Genomic DNA, 20,257 nt, shown 5'->3' on the forward strand with positions numbered 1-20,257 from the left:
TTTTTGTGTCGCACATTTTTTAGAATAAAGAAAAAAAATACGCAATTGCTTGAATTCTGAAAATATGTAAGTAACATTGATATTGATGCTGACCTTTCTCAAGGACTGACCCGAGCTGTCGTATTGCTGTGTGGAATGTCCATGACCTGCAATTGCCCTATATTGTTGGGTCTAAGGGAAGAGGAGAGGAGCGTGGCACAAGGTACGTAAATCCATTTCATGCCTCAAACAAAAGAGTCCATGTGAAAAAAAATATTTTAGACTATTGAAAGAACTTTTGTTTGATACAGGACTGGTCCAAAAGGAATACCACTCCATCGTGCTACAGAGAACGGGACAGGGAATGAAGTGGTGTGTGACTGTTACAGTCTGTGTGATTTGAATTCTTCGGCGACCATGTGGACAGATGAAGGCAACTGTTGTCCTATACGACATACCTATCTACTACTAGGGATGGAGGTATGAAGTTGTCTCTCATACTGTTCAATACCATTGAATTAGAATAAAAAATCCAAATTGATGTTCAGTTTGAATTTAATATTGTATCTGATTTATTCATCCACATTACTAATACTACAATCTATATTTTTGTAGGATGGTCGGATTCTATTTATGGACCCTGTGATTCGTGGACAGAAGTACATGGAGTTCAAGGCCAACAAAGACAAGGTCAGGGTCAAATGTGATGATTACAGGGAAAATGAATTAACAACAACCTTGACATTCATACAGTAGTTATTTGTATATATTATTGATTCATACCTCATTAAGGGCGTTTTCCCACTTTTATTTATATGTAGAAAATGGAGACAGAAAAATTGTACACCTTTCATTAGAATTCAAGCGGATAGAGATTTTATTATAAAAAGTATACAATATCAGCCAGGTAGAGGTGATTATAAGAAAGAAAGGATTTCTTCTTTACTAATTCTACGCTCCAAAGAAAATCTGCATATTTTTTCTGTCTATTTTTCAGATTTAGAGGATAAAACATGATGTTGCCCTGTTATATTTACGATAAAAATAATGTTGCTCCCCTGTAAGTTTTACATGTCTGTGTTCTAGATTCAGATAATGAATTATGCCCTGTAATATCTGTGTATATGTTTTTCAGATCCAGATGATGAAACATGATGTTGCTCATGAGGCGCTGATCACCATGTGCCAGATGACAAACCATGCTCTATTCCAGATGTGGGATCTGCCCAACCTCACACTTAAACATGAAGTATGTTGTGGGCAGGATGTCCAGCATTTCACTCGACTGGTAGGTGTTTACCTCTGTCTGAGGATCTCAGCTTAATCTGGTACAATATGCTTTAGGTCACTGTTTTGACCTTTCAAACAAAAACTTAATGATTTTAACAGAATATTCTCTTTATGTTTGTTCGCACACACATTTCATTACATCCAACAAGATCCTGGGAAATCATTTTTTTATGTTCTTGCTATTGTATTGTAGGGCATATATTCTTACCCCTATCCCTCCATCTGTCCTGTCATGTGATATCCTCCTCCACATCAATGTCATACCTAGAGAGCCTATCAACAGATTGTGTGAATAACTATCCTCAAATTAGCATAACCTGAAGTTCTACAACTTATCAGGTTCTGGTTTGTATGGGGAATATTCGTGTTTTGTAAATATTTTCTAGTTTTTACTGTAACCATGGATAGGGATTAGAAGCAGGGCAGTTATTGTAATGTTATATTTCCATATGAAGCTTTGTTGCCTGTGAATACATGCTGATATCTAAACATGGTCTGTGACTTGTTTCAGGATTATTCTTTCTTGACTGGTCACAAGGGCGGTGCGGTTTACTTCCACTACTTACTTCCTGTTGAGGAATCTATGACTTTGAAGTCGAAAGGTCAGTACATTGTTAATATTTAAAGGTGAAAGTTGTGTCAAAATCCTCTGCATACCTGACATCAGATCAGCTTATCATGAAGTGATGATTACTCCTGGAGGTGTAAGTTCATCAGTGCTAGGAGATCTGAATTCTGCAGGCTCTTTAAGTCTGTTATCCATTGGGTGTGGAATGACAGCAGAAGTGAAGCTGGTTGGGTGCAGGATGATAGCTGAAGTGAAGCTGGTTGGGTGTTGGATGGCAGCTGAAGTGAAGCTGGTTGGGTGCAGGTGACAGCTGAAGTGAAACTGGTTGGGTGCAGGTGACAGCTGAAGTGAAGCTGCTTGGGCGTGGGATGGTAGCTGAAGTGAAGCTGCTTGGGCGTGGGATGGTAGCTGAAGTGAAGCTGGTTGGGTGTGGGATGGTAGCTGAAGTGAAACTGGTTGGGTGCAGGTGACAGCTGAAGTGAAGCTGGTTGGGTGTGGGATGGTAGCTGAAGTGAAGCTGGTTGGGTGCAGGTGACAGCTGAAGTGAAGCTGGTTGGGTGTGGGATGGTAGCTGAAGTGAAGCTGGTTGGGTGCAGGTGACAGCTGAAGTGAAGCTGCTTGGGCGTGGGATGGTAGCTGAAGTGAAGCTGGTTGTGGTTGAGATCTGAATGAGACTCTCTGAGCCTAAAGCCCATTAATGGTTTATTGTGTATGTTGAAATGAAGTTTTAGATCTCATTGCTGGTTGGGTTTGCAGAAGCCAGTCTGAGGTCATGTTCTTAAACCTGTAGCAATAGTCTGTCTTAGTTTATATAAAGTAAGGAAGATTGACTTGAGTCCATTAGTGGAATTTTCTGTATAAGGGTGTCTCTCAAAGAAAGCTAAAACCCTGATCATGATTGTATGTTTTGTGGGTGGAAAGGATTATTTAAGCATTTTTAAGCCTGGAGCTCATTGGCTGTTGATTGGATGAAAGATAAATTCTAGTTATCAAAGCCCAGAGCCCTGTGTGATGTTATGTCAGGTTTATGACACCTACAAAGAAATCATTGATAATTGGTAAACTTAAACATATTTATAATTTGTACGCTGAACTGGAAATCAATTGAACGTGTTTAATGTGTATCTCTGTGACATTTCTTTTGAGTAGGAGACGATGAAGAACAAGCTGCAGATGAGAAGGATGTGAGCAACAATGGTAAAAAGTTGGACCATAACAGTCCAATCGTTGGACTGGATGCCTCAACCTCTCTCCGCATATTCTGCTCTGCCAGGTACAGTCTATTACACTATCCATGTTCTAGGGTTGTAGTCTGTGAGCTCGTGTTGGAGATAATTCTTATCTACTAGGTGAACACTCATCACTCTATAATGCACAATGGAATCTGCTACTGAGATTTACCATGATTCTTTTATGTCTAAAAAGGAAACCACATAATTTAGTTTTACTCTCAACAATTTCTCTTTTTGTGCTCAGGGGTTTTTGTTTTATATGTACTGCTACCTTGTAGTATTGATTAGGTGTGATTGTTTCTGGTTTTAGTATGGATGGTGCCATAAAGATTTGGGATGAATTCTGTGTGTTGCTGACAGAGATCACTATGGAAGATTCTCTCAGTTCCTTGTGCTTCCTTAATGCTCAATGTGACCTCCTGGTGGGCTTCCAAAACCATATCTACTTCATAGATCACACAAAAGGTAGGCAAACCACTTTGTGTAGGCTTTATTCCAGACTTTACGTAGGCTTTATTCCAGACTTTACGTAGGCTTTATTCCAGATTTTGTGTAGGTATTATTCCAGACTTTGTGTAGGCTTTATTCCAGACTTTGTGTAGGCTTTATTCCAGACTTTGTGTAGGCTTTATTCTAGGCTTTATTCCAGACTTTACGTAGGCTTTATTCCAGACTTTACGTAGGCTTTATTCCAGACTTTACGTAGGCTTTATTCCAGATTTTGTGTAGGTATTATTCCAGACTTTACGTAGGCTTTATTCCAGATTTTGTGTAGGTATTATTCCAGACTTTGTGTAGGTATTATTCCAACCTTTATGTAGGCTTTATTCCAGACTTTACGTAGGCTTTATTCCAGACTTTGTGTAGGTATTATTCCAACCTTTATGTAGGCTTTATTCCAGACTTTACGTAGGCTTTATTCCAGACTTTACGTAGGCTTTATTCCAGACTTTACATAGGCTTTATTCCAGACTTTGTGTAGGTATTATTCCAACCTTTATGTAGGCTTTATTCCAGACTTTACGTAGGCTTTATTCCAGACTTTATGCAGGCTTTATTCCAGACTTTACGTAGGCTTTATTCCAGACTTTACGTAGGCTTTATTCCAGACTTTGTGTAGGTATATTTCCAGACTTTGTGTAGGTATTATTCCAACCTTTATGTAGGCTTTATTCCAGACTTTACGTAGGCTTTATTCCAGACTTTGTGTAGGTATTATTCCAACCTTTATGTAGGCTTTATTCCAGACTTTACGTAGGCTTTATTCCAGACTTTACGTAGGCTTTATTCCAGACTTTACATAGGCTTTATTCCAGACTTTGTGTAGGTATTATTCCAACCTTTATGTAGGCTTTATTCCAGACTTTATGTAGGCTTTATTCCCGACTTTACGTAGGCTTTATTCCAGACTTTACGTAGGCTTTATTCCAGACTTTACGTAAGCTTTATTCCAGACTTTGTGTAGGTATTATTCCAGACTTTGTGTAGGTATATTTCCAGATTTGATGTAGGTATTATTCCAGCCTTTGTGTAGGTATTATTCCAGACTTTACATAGACTTTATTCCAGACTTTGTGTAGGCTTTATTCCAGACTTTGTGGAGGTATTATTCCAGACTTTGTGTAGGTATTATTCCAGACTTTGTGTAGGCTTTATTCTAGACTTTGTGTAGGTATTATTCCAGACTTTGTGTAGGTATTATTCCAGACTTTGTGTAGGTATTATTCCAGACTTTATGTAGGCTTTATTCTAGACTTTGTGTAGGCTTTATTCCAGACTTTGTGTAGGTATTATTCCAGAATTTGTGTAGGTATTATTCCAGACTTGATGTAGGCTTTATTCCAGACTTTGTGTAGGCTTTATTCCAGACTTTGTGTAGGTATTATTCCAGACTTTACATAGGTATTATTCCAGACTTTGTGTAGGTATTATTCCAGACTTTGTGTAGGTATTATTCCAGACTTTGTGTAGGCTTTATTCCAGACTTTGTGTAGGCTTTATTCCAGACTTTGTGTAGGCTTTATTCCAGACTTTGTGTAGGTATTATTCCAGACTTTATGTAGGCTTTATTCCAGACTTTGTGTAGGCTTTATTCCAGACTTTGTGTAGGTATTATTCCAGACTTTGTGTAGGTATTATTCCAGACTTTGTGTAGGCTTTATTCCAGACTTTGTGTAGGTATTATTCCAGACTTTACGTAGGCTTTATTCCAGATTTTGTGTAGGTATTATTCCAGACTTTGTGTAGGTATTATTCCAGACTTTATGTAGGCTTTATTCCAGACTTTGTGTAGGCTTTATTCCAGGTAGGTTAATTAAATAGTGATAATACCTCACTGTTCAATTACTATAAGAGAATCTGTTAACTTCAGTGCGTATAGATTAAATAAATGTTAAGTTATGTAGCTTATAAATGTTGATGGTTAAGCTCACCACTTTAAGAGTTAGCTGAGTTAGAGAACAAGGAAGGAGAAATGACACAATATTTCATATTTAGTTGATAATATTTGCTAGTGAACACATCTTATCTTTCAGTTTGTCCGTACTTAAAGCTGCCTAGTGACGAGGGGGACTATGATACAGATACAGGTAACAGACCACAAACAATAAAGTACAAAGGACTAAGGTCTTAGTTGTGTTAACATACACTCAAAAGTTGTATGTCAAAAAATTCAATAAATGTTTCATGTTCACAAATCAAAAGTTTCTTGTTAAATAAAATATATTTTTGGACATGTACTGTTCATTTATGGACACTGAAAAAAAAGTTTATTTTATTTATGGGCATTTTGAATAATGCATGTGAGGAAATTTTCTCTGCTGTTTAGTTTCTGTCCATTTTACACCTTTGTCAGTTAGGGTCAAAACAGAAGGTGGGTGAATGTTTGGTATTACTGTCCTTTGGTGTTGATTGCATGATTCTGATTCTGACTTTGATGACTTACAGAGTCTGATATTTACGAGAATCCTGATGTGCTGTATGAGGGCGGACTACAGAACACAGATGAGCTGACCCTGGAGACCTATCTGGTCAGTGTTTTCTTTCTTTAAACCAAACTATATATCCAAGTGACAGATTATCTATATATCCCAGTGACAGATTATCTATATATCCCAGTGACAGATTATCTATATATCCCAGTACCAGATTATCTATATATCCCAGGGACAGATTATCTATATATCCCAGTACCAGATTATCTATATATCCCAGTGACAGATTATCTATATATCCCAGGGACAGATTATCTATATATCCCAGTGACAGATTATCTATATATCCCAGTGACAGATTATCTATATATCCCAGTGACAGATTATCTATATATCCCAGTGACAGATTATCTATATATCCCAGGGACAGATTATCTATATATCCCAGTGACAGATTATCTATATATCCCAGGGTCAGATTATCTATATATCCCAGTGACAGATTATCTATATATCCCAGGGACAGATTATCTATATATCCCAGCGACAGATTATCTATATATCCCAGGGACAGATTATCTATATATCCCAGTGACGGATTATCTATATATCCCAGTGACAGATTATCTATATATCCCAGCGACAGATTATCTATATATCCCAGGGACAGATTATCTATATATCCCAGTGACAGATTATCTATATATCCCAGGGTCAGATTATCTAGATATCCCAGTGACAGATTATCTATATATCCCAGGGACAGATTATTTATATATCCCAGTGACAGATTATCTATATATCCCAGGGACAGATTATTTATATATCCCAGTGACAGATTATCTATATATCCCAGCGACAGATTATCTATATATCCCAGGGACAGATTATCTATATATCCCAGTGACAGATTATCTATATATCCCAGCGACAGATTATCTAGATATCCCAGTGACAGATTATCTGCATATCCCAGTGACAGATTATCTATATATCCAGGGACAGATTATCTATATATCTTATCTATATATCCCAGGGACAGATTATCTATATATCTTATCTATATATCCCAGGGACAGATTATCTGTATATCTTATCTATATATCCAGGGACAGATTATCTATATATCCCAGGGACAGATTATCTGTTCACCTTACACATACTGTACTGAGTATAAGAAGTATTAGGATTGTTTTCATTTGTTTATGAATTTCCATTTCCAGGTACCCTATAAACTGAAGTTTTCACAGGACTTCCTGGAGGGAAAACTCCCTATAGAACAGAAAGCTGGTCCGAAAGAAGAGGATAAAGAGGTAGGGTGCTTGTAAGGGTACAAGAATACATTGAAACATCTGCGTTTCAGTGATACTGACCACAGGTTATCTAGTAAGGCATTGTTGCAACTCTTAATGTAGTAACAACGCTTAATGTGTTATTATATAAAGCATTACAACTGCTACGTTTGCTTTCATTTAGAGTTTTTATAACTTTAAGAGTTGCAACAAAACATTTGTTAATTGGAAGTGATTGTAATCAGAAGTATTATTACATCTAGGATGTCATTTCTAGATCAGATTAGTAGCTTGCATGATCTTCTTGATCAGTTCTTCTCAAGGAATAATTCTAATGTTATTTGACTTTGTGATGTACTTTGCTCGCAATTAGAGACAAAAATAATGAGAAAATAGGAATATTTGATGAGACGGCAGATTTATTAGGTCATCTGACCCAAAGTCGACATGTTTCATCCGTCGTCTTGCATCATGCACCGTGTGTAAACTTTCCATTCAAATGACCTCTTTTCAATAACTGATAGGCACAGGGTGCTGATATTGGGTCTGTAGCATGCTGTGATGAAGGACTACCAAGTTAATTGATATGAATGACCTTGATCCACTTTCAAGGTTACAGTAGTCAAATGTGTTGAAAGACTTAAACAATTTCTTCTCAATAACCAAAAGGCCCAAGGTGCTGATGTTGGTTATGTAGCAAGCCTTGATGAAAAGCTGCCCCTTTCCAGATCACCAGGGTCAAATGTGTTTAAATCTTTGAAAGACTTATTTTCAATAACCAAAAGGCCAAGGGTGCTGGTATTGGTTATGTAGCAAGCCTTGGTGAAAAGCTGCCCCTTTCCAGATCACCAGGGTCAAATGTGTTTAAATCTTTGAAAGACTTATTTTCAATAACCAAAAGGCCCAAGGGTGCTGGTATTGGGCCTGTAGTATGAATGGATGAAGAGTTAACAATTTTGTGCATGTGATTGACCTCTTCTTTTTTTTAAAGGTCACAGGGGTCAGATGTGTTTAAATCTTCTCTTCTTGTTCTCAATAAGAAAAAAAGGTCCAGGCTGTTAATTTTAGTTCTTTAGCATAAATGGTTGAAGTACTACCAAATTTATTCAACTTATTGACCTTGACCTATGTTCACGGTCTCTAGTGTCAAATGAATTAAGATCTTAGAATTTCTTTTTCAACAAGCAATAGGTTGGGAGTAATGGCATTTGTGTAAGTAGCATGTGTAAAGAATATGATTTCAGGTTTGCAGAAAATATTTTTATAAACCAACAATATCTTCTTTATAAACTGTAGATTAGATGAGCAATTTATTTTAGGCCTTTTTGGCCTTTTTCATACTGTATATTCCTTCAGTAGGTCTTTATAGTCAGATGAATGTTAATGCCTGTGGATTTCTTGTTGATGTGATTTCAGACAAGCGAGTCCGAGTCAGACTATTCCTTGGCTCCCACAGACACCTACCTCTCACCGCCTGACAGTCCCAGTCGACTCTCTGAGATTGATCTCACCCTGGGATCAGGCTATACCAAATACGACCTCCTCAAACAGATGCATCGCACCATGAGGACCCTTGCCTTGAAACGTAAGTTTGCCATTCTTGAAAGTATGAAATTATAATTTAAGAGAAATGAGTTTTAAAAATTTAGCGCCAAAATCGATTAAAGTTTATCATGGACAGTATATTGTAAATGTACAAATATAAGAGGGTGTCATTCAGTAAGGAAAAAAATGATCTTTTGGTTATGAAATCAATAAAAGTCACCTGTGTTTCAATTGTCAGGTAGTCAGGTAATTAGGTAATTTACTATCACACTAAATAAACCCAATGTACTCTTACTGTCATTGAGTTATTACACGGTCTATTGATTTCAGTATCTATTTCAGTACATATATTTATAGTGTTTGTACTCTGCATGTTTTAGTTGCATGTACAATAAATGTACCAATAATCCTGTATTAGCATAGTAGTGTAAGGTGTAGTAGTGGCAGTCCTACTATAAAGTACAGTATAATCACAGTGACAGGATCTGACTGTTTATATTACCCTGCCAGAATTGTTGTCACATTCTGTTTACATATTTATCATTAATTCAGTTTGTAATATTGATATATTTTGGGCCCACAATTATCAGATGATGGGCTTCTACATCAAATATTGTCCCTGCTATGTCTGTATTTCCATCAGTCCATCCCACGCACTGTTTCTTGTTACTGCTATTTCTACAGAAATACTGAAGGGATTGTCCCAGAACTTTATGGAAATGATCAGTATCACAATGGATTTTTATTGACAATGTTCCTGCCACATTTTAATCTTAATGAGATCATTCTAATCTTCATGGGATAATTGAGGATGGCAATTGCCATGTTGAATTTTGACATGGTTTAAAGTTTGTCCTCACTATTTCTGAAGAATTCCTAAAGGAATGTTCTTGTAACATTTTAAACTCGTTCAGTATGGACTTAGGTCTTTATCGTTATGAAATGACCATCCTTTTATAATAATAATAATTCATTTTGGATTTTTGATATCTAAATTTTATTTCTACTAATTCTGGAGGATGGTAAATATATCTTTAACAGTGTACTGTAATTTTATCATTTGTCCTTAGTGGTATTTATCACATTTTAAACTAAAATATTCATGAGGGCCGCTAGCAGCCATTCTGTACATGGTGGTGGGATACTAAAGATGGTGCTGAGGCAGTCACTACTTTGAAATTTTGATAATCAGGAGTCAGTATATTGTAACTGTGATAACTGTACAGTAGTACATATAAGTCCATGGATTTCACATTAGAAAGTCATAATTATACTCAAGATATATGAACACTGCATGCTGTTTTATTCCAGAAAAAGCAGATGCTAGGAGAAAAAAATTCCTGAAAAAAGGAAGAAAGATATGTAAGATGGTTTGTCCCATATTGTGGGCACCTCGTGTGTTAAATTTCATCTATCCTTGTGTTACAGACCTCTCTAGTTCAATCCTTTTCCCAGCACCATTCCATCCTTCTCATCACACCTGTTGTTATAAACCTCTATATTTACCTGCCCAGCACCCCTCCATACCTCTCACCTGTTGTTATAAACCTCTATATTTACCTGCCCAGCACCCCTCCATACCTCTCACCTGTTGTTATAAACCTCTATATTTACCTGCCCAGCACCCCTCCATACCTCACACCTGTTGTTATAAACCTCTATATTTACCTGCCCAGCACCCCTCCATACCTCACACCTGTTGTTATAAACCTCTATATTTACCTGCCCAGCACCCCTCCATACCTCTCACCTGTTGTTATAAACCTCTATATTTACCTGCCCAGCACCCCTCCATACCTCTCACCTGTTGTTATAAACCTCCATATTTACCTGCCCAGCACCCCTCCATACCTCTCACCTGTTGTTATAAACCTCCATATTTACCTGCCCAGCACCCCCCCATACCTCTCACCTGTTGTTATAAACCTCTATAGTAACCTACCCAGCACCCCTCCATACCTCACACCTGTTGTTATAAACCTCCATATTTACCTGCCCAGCACGCCTCCATACCTCTCACCTGTTGTTATAAACCTCTATATTTGCCTGCCCAGCACCCTCCATACCTCTCACCTGTTGTTATAAACCTCTGTAGTAACCTTCCCAGCACCCCTCCATACCTCTCACCTGTTGTTATAAACCTCCATATTTACCTGCCCAGCACCCCTCCATACCTCTCACCTGTTGTTATAAACCTCTATAGTAACCTTCCCAGCACCCCTCCATACCTCTCACCTGTTGTTATAAACCTCCATATTTACCTGCCCAGCACCCCTCCATACCTCTCACCTGTTGTTATAAACCTCCATATTTACCTGCCCAGCACGCCTCCATACCTCTCACCTGTTGTTATAAACCTCTATATTTGCCTGCCCAGCACCCTCCATACCTCTCACCTGTTGTTATAAACCTCTATAGTAACCTTCCCAGCACCCATCCATACCTCTCACCTGTTGTTATAAACCTCCATATTTACCTGCCCAGCACCCCTCCATACCTCTCACCTGTTGCTATAAACCTCCATATTTACCTGCCCTGCACCCCTCCATACCTCTCACCTGTTGTTATAAACCTCTATAGTAACCTACCAACCACCCCTCCATACCTCTCAACTGTTGTTATAAACCTCCATATTTACCTGCCCAGCACGCCTCTAAAGCTCTCACCTGTTGTTATAAACCTCCATATCTACCTGCCCAGCACGCCTCCATACCTCTCACCTGTTGTTATAAACCTCTATAGTAACCTACCCAGCACCCCTCCATACTTCTCACCTGTTGTTATAAACCTCCATATTTACCTGCCCAGCACCCCTCCATACCTCTCACCTGTTGTTATAAACCTCTATAGTAACCTACCCACCACCCCTCCATACTTCTCACCTGTTGTTATAAACCTCCATATTTACCTGCCCAGCAACCCCCCATACCTCTCACCTCTTGTTATAAACCTCCATGTTTACCTGCCCAGCACCCCTCCATACCTCTCACCTGTTGTTATAAACCTCTATAGTAACCTACCCAGCACCCCTCCATACTTCTCACCTGTTGTTATAAACCTCCATATTTACCTGCCCAGCACCCCTCCATACCTCTCACCTGTTGTTATAAACCTCTATAGTAATCTACCCACCACCCCTCCATACTTCTCACCTGTTGTTATAAACCTCCATATTTACCTGCCCAGCACCCCTCCATACCTCTCACCTGTTGTTATAAACCTCCATATTTACCTGCCCAGCACGCCTCTAAACCTCTCACCTGTTGTTATAAACCTCTATATTTACCTGCCCAGCACGCCTCTAAACCTCTCACCTGTTGTTTGTTATTGCACTTATTCTTTGTTCCAGTTTTCAAAGTTCACAGTTCTATAGAAGTGTGTGCTGAGTATAAATAGAATTTTTTTTGAAGGATAGATTTGTATCAATATTGAATCAAATGTTTCTTAATGTAACAATGAAACATACCAAAACTCCAAATTTCAAATCTTAGCATCCAACCATTCTACAAGACATGGCAGTAGCATTTCAAGTTTCTTCTTAGAAAATTCTTCGTGTTCTATACTAGAAATGAATAGAGAATACAAGGTCAGTGTCTTAAGATATAAGCTGTATTTTGGTGAGGGTGAAGGTAGACAACAATGGCGAGCATCTGTTGCGCCACTTTTGTCATTCTTTCCCGAGTCTAAATGCAGCTTATGTTTTAAGACACTGACCATAAATTCTATTTATACTGCATCATTGATAGAAAGTCACACCATCAAAACTTCAATGGTGTTTTATTGTTCAATTTTTGTTTACCTGACATTGATATTACACTGAATTTTGGCAGATGACGTACGCCAAAATAATTGCTCTCCACAGAAATGTGGCTCCAAACTTCAATAGATATGACCACGACTGGTAAATATCGTAAATAATCTTATTCATCATGACATATCAAATTGCTTATTTCAACAGTTATTTCTATTATTTACGGTAATTTTAAAGTAAATTCAGAAAGTAATTCTGTTGAGTTACTGTACATGCTAAAATACAGCTGTTTTCTGTCACTGCCGAATACAACAAAATTATATATGGCAGGTGTATTCCCACTATAGAAGTGAATGTTGCAGGATAAATCCATTTATTTCTATTTCAGGTAGTTTTCGTTTTTATTTTATTTACTTTAAATTGAATAATAATGATAAAAAATAAATCAATAAGTCAAGATCAGTACAAACTTTCACTAAGAGTGGACATATCTGTCTATATTGCTTAGAGGTGTTTTTTTCTACTGTCCCTCAATTTCCTATTGCTAATATTGTCACGATAAATTGAACTCCATACATTGTACCATAATCAATGGGAATTTGTGACAAAATTGGCAAGATCTTCTCTCACCAAAAACAGAATTGTATCTCCGAGTTGTGGGAGAATAAAACCAAACTGTACATGTACTGTATATGTAATGTTCTACATTGGAATTTCGTCATGACCACTGTGCAAAAATTTTTCATCCTGGATATATTATACATTGTACATGTAATATAACTTAAGACTATGTAATATAAAAACAAAGGATCAGGATGTTATCACATTTTATCCCTTTATCAAGTATTTTTTTTTATAAAAATGAAATTTGTACACAATTCCTTCCAGACTGCCAAAGTGTATGAGATGTAAGCTAAACATCAAATTTAAATAAATGTGAGCTGACTACTGTCATATTACTGGTAAACCAGCTTCTGTCTGGTAAAATACTGTCTCCACTTAGTGTACAGTCATGGCAAATGTTGTGACAAACAAATACACATTACCAGAACCATTTTCATGTACCCTGTTGAGGTGTAGAAACAACATATCATCGCTGTTTAATCTACAACAATGCACCATATCCTGACATGAAAAACAATGCAGGCTGAGGATTTTATCAAAATTCTGTATACTTTAAATACATGGATTACTATCGTGAAATCAGAGGGACGCGAACCTGCTCCTTTTATATAGAAATTAAATCATTGTAGCTTTATAAAGTAAATATGATATAAAAGTCATGTGACTAATTAAACATTTATGTAATGACGTGACTACTGTAACATGGTATTTCAGTCGGTGTTTATGTAGAAATACTTAATATGTAATTATAGCTAATCTATAAAACTATTAATTTTTGTAAAAAACATGATTATTGATCGGTGTAGATTCAGAATAATAAATCAACTTGATACTGTAGAGATTGTCCCGTTATCATGGGTGAAGTGTCTATTAAGCTTTCTAATATTTCATGATGGTATCAGTGAAGATTCTGCTATCAAATGTATTAGCTTGTCAGCCATAAATAAATCACATATTATTTAGAGGCATTTGTCTGTATCAGCTTTTAGTTTTAAACTGATACATGCTGTAGATATAAATTGTATATGACATTATCTGAGTATTGTCAATGTCACTACAATCTCTGTGGAATTGTTCTGTATCAGATCCAAAGCGAGGCAAGAAACGAGTAAACATTATGTTGGATGATGACACCCCTTTACAATCTGATATTGAGGATGGACCAAAAGAGGAGGACCCCTTCCTTTTACCCACCTTTGGGATGTCACCTGGCCCCACCCCCCCGGGTACACCTCCTAGTAAACCTGCCACACCTGTGGACTGGGTACCACATGTTGAGGTGAGTGACATTTAATCAGTACTGTAAAGTCAGGTTCACTTTTCACTGGGTGCAGTTTGAAAAAAAAACAAAAGTGTAATAGTGGGACAAGTATTACCACTCTCAGTGTAATAGTGGGACAAGATATTACAGACCACAGTGTAATAGTGGGACAAGATATTACCACCCTCAGTGTAATAGTGGGACAAGATATTACCACCCTCAGTGTAATAGTGGGACAAGATATTACCACCCTCAGTGTAATAGTGGGACAAGATATTACAGACCTCATTGTAATAATGGGTCAAGTATTACCACGCTCAGTGTAATATTGGGACAAGATATTACAGACCTCATTGTAATAGTGGGACAAGATATTACCACTCTCAGTGTAATAGTGGGACAAGATATTACAGACCTCAGTGTAATAGTGGGACAAGATATTACAGACCTCAGTGTAACAGTGGGACAAGATATTACAGACCTCAGTGGGACAAGATATTACAGACCTCAGTGTAATAGTGGGACAAGATATTACAGACCTCAGTGTAACAGTGGGACAAGATATTACAGACCTCAGTGTAACAGTGGGACAAGATATTACAGACCTCAGTGTAACAGTGGGACAAGATATTACAGACCTCAGTGTAATAATTGGACAAGATATTACAGACCTCATTGTAATAGTGGGGCAGAGGGGGGAGAGGCATATATACTTAGCTGTACAATACATGGACATATCCATGTCTGTCCCTTTATATTGTGTCACATTACAAATCATTTTCTTCAATCAAGCAACTTCCTTTCTTTTTAGGGATTTTGATGACAAATGAATGCAAATGTCAACTTTAACAATTCTTGGGAAAAGCTGAAGTTTCAAAGTTGATGTCAAGGTCACAATTGTTATTGATCAAATTTGGTCAAATATTGATGAAAATTTGTAGGAAATATGTCCATTTATATCTTATAGACATTTCCTAGTTTTAGACTGTTTTATAAACATTTATATTCATTTGTTCATTGAATTTTGACTTAAAGTTATTCAATTTTCAGGGAACAGACGTTGTAGAAGATAAAGCCAAACCAGAAAAGCTTGCCCCAGAGCCAGTTGTAGGTAAGATTCTATATCAGTTGTACAGGTGGTCATCTGATCAGGCTTTTACTACAAAACGATAAGTAGACTCCAGTACAAGTTCAGTAAACAATCTAAAAGTCAATGATTGCCGTGATCTATCAAGATGTGGTGTGTATTGATTATAATGACTTCAATTTATTTTCTATTAGGCTATATGATTCAGGTGCTGCTACGTAATATATGTTGTGCTTATAGTTTAGATACATTATTAGGTAGATGCTGCTAGATAAAATGTTCATTCATCTTTAACCTTTAAATTAAAAGAATTATAAGAAGTTAGCTAGAAATTTTTAACTTTAGTTTTTTTTTTCAGAATGTTTATTTGATTTATTTGTTTCAATTAATTCATATACCTGGTATGTCTTTTGTTATAAGTTCCCTTTAATGTAATATATTGTAATGAATTAGCACAGAATTCATTAGCACTTATTTACATTGTACACACAGTCTAATTCACAAATAATCATCCATGTTATACACCATTAAGTCCCTATGTGGTACCTGGGTTCTAATGTCACATCATTATCACACACGACCTGTGTAGGATTTACTGGTGTAATATCATTATGGCCCATTAGTACAACATCAACTTAATCCAACCTCAAGTTCATGCATTACTTAAATCTATGTAAAAAAATAACTAGAAGTTGAAGATATATATTGAAAAAAAATCTGAAAAGGGACGTGAATATGAAAATATACTCTGTCAATAAAATTCAGTGATAGGGAAATTTATGAATTCATGAACATAATTTTATCATTGGAGATGCATGTCCATAATACTAGGTACTTAATGCTTATATCTAGATGTATATAATTGGCATATATTATAATTTTGTCCTGACAATGCCTGCAGTATTTTTGTGAATAGATTTATGATATATGTTAATAATTATATAGAATAGAAGCATGTATATATGTATTTATGTTTACCTTTATTCATCATCATCGTGTACCTTTATTCTGTGTACAACAGCAAGCCTTGATCCTTTTGAACATTTAGCACCTGAAGCTTCTGTAGATTATATCCCCCCACAGAATACACTGGATAAACTTCCTGCTGATTCTGTCCCAGAATTCTCAAAGAAAACCATTGACTATGATATACCAAATGTGCTGGACGCATCTGACCGTACACCCCTAACTCTGATACAGACAACAGCCATTTTGGATGAATCTGACTCTGTCGAGTTCAATTCTGAGTTTTTTGATACTGAAGTGGAGCTTGCTACAGAAAAAAATGATAATGTATCTGATAAATCTGACATCACTGATAAACCTGAAGTTGGCGTTTCCTCAGAATCTGAACAAGAACAGATACTTGGAGAAAAACCAACAGAGGTCAAAGTTCAATCTATACCTGACTATGAACTACCAGCATTGACATGTACAAGTAAAATGTTGGTTTCTCGTAAATCTCTCACTGATGATGAGGATAAAGAATTAGCTATGGTGCTAAATGAAATAAAAAAGGAAAAGGGATCAAATCTGTTGTCCACAATTAGACTTCCCACACCAGAGGAGGATATCAAAGGGAGACGACTTCGTGAGGAAGGTAACACAACAGTACAGTGTACAAGTAGATGGGGTGAACTGCATGCACTGCTCTTCAAGGAAATCAGATGGCATATCTCATTCTGCAAATTCATAAACTTGTTTTTTCTTTGCAAATCCATTTTTTCACATTTCAAATTACATTACTTTAACTTATCAAACTTGAGACTGTCTGAAATAAACTGATTATTCAGTAGTGTACATGGCTCTGATCTTTAAAATACTTTAAGATGAAACCTTCAAGCAAAGTGAATTAATAAAGATAACAATATATATGTTGATGAAAATTGAAAAAATGAATTTGCAAGTAATTTCAGAAAATTAACATGCACTGTAATATTGTCCTTTTCGTAATTTAAGCACTGTAACAATGAGGGTCGATTATGTTGACCACAGGCATCAACTCTGTATTGTAAACCTTGTACTGTGTTAACTGTGAGTAGTTATCTAAACATCACGTTTCTGAAGAAATTGACCTTGGTGGTCACTATGGTGACCACAGGCATCAACTCTGTATTGTAAACCTTGTACTGTGTTAACTGTGAGTAGTTATCTAAACATCACGTTTCTGAAGAAATTGACCTTGGTGGTCACTATGGTGACCACAGGCATCAACTCTGTATTGTAAACCTTGTACTGTGTTAACTGTGAGTAGTTATCTAAACATCACGTTTCTGAAGAAATTGACCTTGGTGGTCACTATGGTGACCACAGGCATCAACTCTGTATTGTAAACCTTGTACTGTGTTAACTGTGAGTAGTTATCTAAACATCACGTTTCTGAAGAAGTTGACCTTGCTGGTCACTATGGTGACCACAGGCATCAACTCTGTATTGTAAACCTTGTACTGTGTTAACTGTGAGTAGTTATCTAAACATCACGTTTCTGAAGAAATTGACCTTGGTGGTCACTATGGTGACCACAGGCATCAACTCTGTATTGTAAACCTTGTACTGTGTTAACTGTGAGTAGTTATCTAAACATCACGTTTCTGAAGAAATTGACCTTGGTGGTCACTATGGTGACCACACTCTGTATTGTAAACCTTGTACTGTGTTAACTGTGAGTAGTTATCTAAACATCACGTTTCTGAAGAAATTGACCTTGGTGGTCACTATGGTGACCATCAACTCTGTATTGTAAACCTTGTACTGTGTTAACTGTGAGTAGTTATCTAAACATCACGTTTCTGAAGAAATTGACCTTGGTGGTCACTATGGTGACCATAAGAATCAACTCTGTATTGTAAACCTTGTACTGTGTTAACTGTGAGTAGTTATCTAAACATCACGTTTCTGAAGAAATTGACCTTGGTGGTCACTATGGTGACCATAAGAATCAACTCTGTATTGTAAACCTTGTACTGTGTTAACTGTGAGTAGTTATCTAAACATCACGTTTCTGAAGAAATTGACCTTGGTGGTCACTATGGTGACCATAAGAATCAACTCTGTATTGTAAACCTTGTACTGTGTTAACTGTGAGTAGTTTTCTAAACATCACGTTTCTGAAGAAATTGACCTCACTGGTCACTATGGTGACCATAAAAATCAACCCTGTATGGTACAAAATAGTTAATGTCAGTATCAGAAATATTTCCTGAAATTATATTGATAAAAACTTTCAGCTGTTATTGATAATCCAAAATCAATTGTAGCAGGGAAAAACCCAAGCAAGGACATTACTACCCCTCCTCGCCAACCCACCCCCACCCCTACTCCAATTTTAGTAAATGTTTTACGTATTAAAGTTAATGTGACCATTTTAAAATCCAAGTAGATTAATTCTCAGGGCTCCATAGTCTTAACATTACTGCCTGGTAATACATTGTACTCAATACACTTGTGACCTAATGTATATTGGCCATCATATAATGTTTAATTAATCAATAAATTTTCAACTCAATTATTAAAATGATGACAGATCTAAATCTCATATCAACAGATCAAGCATGTGATCTTCACTCTCAACTTATTTGTCATGTAATGTTGAAGTAGGTAAATTACCTAGAGCTGATAAACTTCCTTATCCTTAATTACCAACATGTAACTACATACATATATACATAAGTACATCATGTATACTGACATGGTCTTACTACAGTCTAATACTTAACTTCTTATCAGAACCACATTCTGTAGAATAAATAATTTATTATTTATCTGGTGTGATAGATGAAATGTGTAAATCTAGGCTTCTGTGTCTACACTCTATAGTGTGGTAGATGAAATGTGTAAATCTAGGCTTCTGTGTCTACACTCTATAGTGTGGTAGATGAAATGTGTAAATCTAGGTGTCTGTGTCTACACTCTATAGTGTGGTAGATGAAATGTGTAAATCTAGGCTTCTGTGTCTACACTCTATAGTGTGGTAGATGAAATGTGTAAATCTAGGTTTCTGTGTCTACACTCTATAGTGTGGTAGATGAAATGTATAAATCTAGGCTTCTGTGTCTACACTCTATAGTGTGGTAGATGAAATGTATAAATCTAGGCTTCTGTGTCTACACTCTATAGTGTGGTAGATGAAATGTGTAAATCTAGGTTTCTGTGTCTACACTCTTTAGTGTGGTAGATGAAATGTGTAAATCTTGGTTTTTGTGTCTACATTCTCTAGTGTGGTAGATGAAATGTATAAATCTAGGTTTCTTTGTCAACTCTCTCTAGTGTGGTAGATGAAATGTATAAATCTAGGTTTCTGTGTCTACACTCTCTAGTGTGGTAGATGAAATGTGTAAATCTTGGTTTCTGTGTCTACATTCTCTAGTGTGGTAGATGAAATGTATAAATCTAGGTTTCTGTGTCTACACTCTCTAGTGTGGTAGATGAAATGTGTAAATCTTGGTTTCTGTGTCTACATTCTCTAGTGTGGTAGATGAAATGTGTAAATCTTGGTTTCTGTGTCTACACTCTCTAGTGTGGTAGATGAAATGTGTAAATCTAGGTTTCTTTGTCAACTCTCTCTAGTGTGGTAGATGAAATGTGTAAATCTAGGTCAGTGTTCCTACTTTCCTGGTGTGGTATATGAAATGTGTAAATCTTGGTTTCTGTGTCTACACTCTCTAGTGTGGTAGATGAAATGTGTAAATCTAGGTT

At 36.7% G+C, this 20,257-nt stretch overlaps 1 protein-coding gene across 1 annotated transcript in view; it reads left to right on the forward strand.

Annotated features, from left to right (window-relative positions):
• The window catches only part of LOC132555908 (uncharacterized), a 65,969-nt gene that overhangs the window by 13,503 nt on the left and 32,209 nt on the right, over positions 1-20,257 (forward strand). Inside the window, exons 11-25 of the mRNA XM_060220286.1 lie at positions 104-202; positions 291-459; positions 595-669; positions 1,115-1,267; positions 1,781-1,871; positions 2,987-3,110; positions 3,380-3,534; positions 5,604-5,657; positions 6,016-6,098; positions 7,226-7,315; positions 8,711-8,879; positions 10,151-10,201; positions 14,300-14,493; positions 15,526-15,586; positions 16,584-17,162. Of these exons, the coding sequence (XP_060076269.1) occupies positions 104-202; positions 291-459; positions 595-669; positions 1,115-1,267; positions 1,781-1,871; positions 2,987-3,110; positions 3,380-3,534; positions 5,604-5,657; positions 6,016-6,098; positions 7,226-7,315; positions 8,711-8,879; positions 10,151-10,201; positions 14,300-14,493; positions 15,526-15,586; positions 16,584-17,162 (2,147 nt within the window). The remainder of the gene's footprint in view (positions 1-103; positions 203-290; positions 460-594; positions 670-1,114; positions 1,268-1,780; positions 1,872-2,986; positions 3,111-3,379; positions 3,535-5,603; positions 5,658-6,015; positions 6,099-7,225; positions 7,316-8,710; positions 8,880-10,150; positions 10,202-14,299; positions 14,494-15,525; positions 15,587-16,583; positions 17,163-20,257) is intronic.

This window comes from Ylistrum balloti, unplaced genomic scaffold (genome assembly GCF_031769215.1).
Source record: "Ylistrum balloti isolate Yb309-2 unplaced genomic scaffold, AGI_CSIRO_Ybal_v1 Utg370524, whole genome shotgun sequence".
NCBI lineage: Eukaryota > Metazoa > Mollusca > Bivalvia > Pectinida > Pectinidae > Ylistrum > Ylistrum balloti.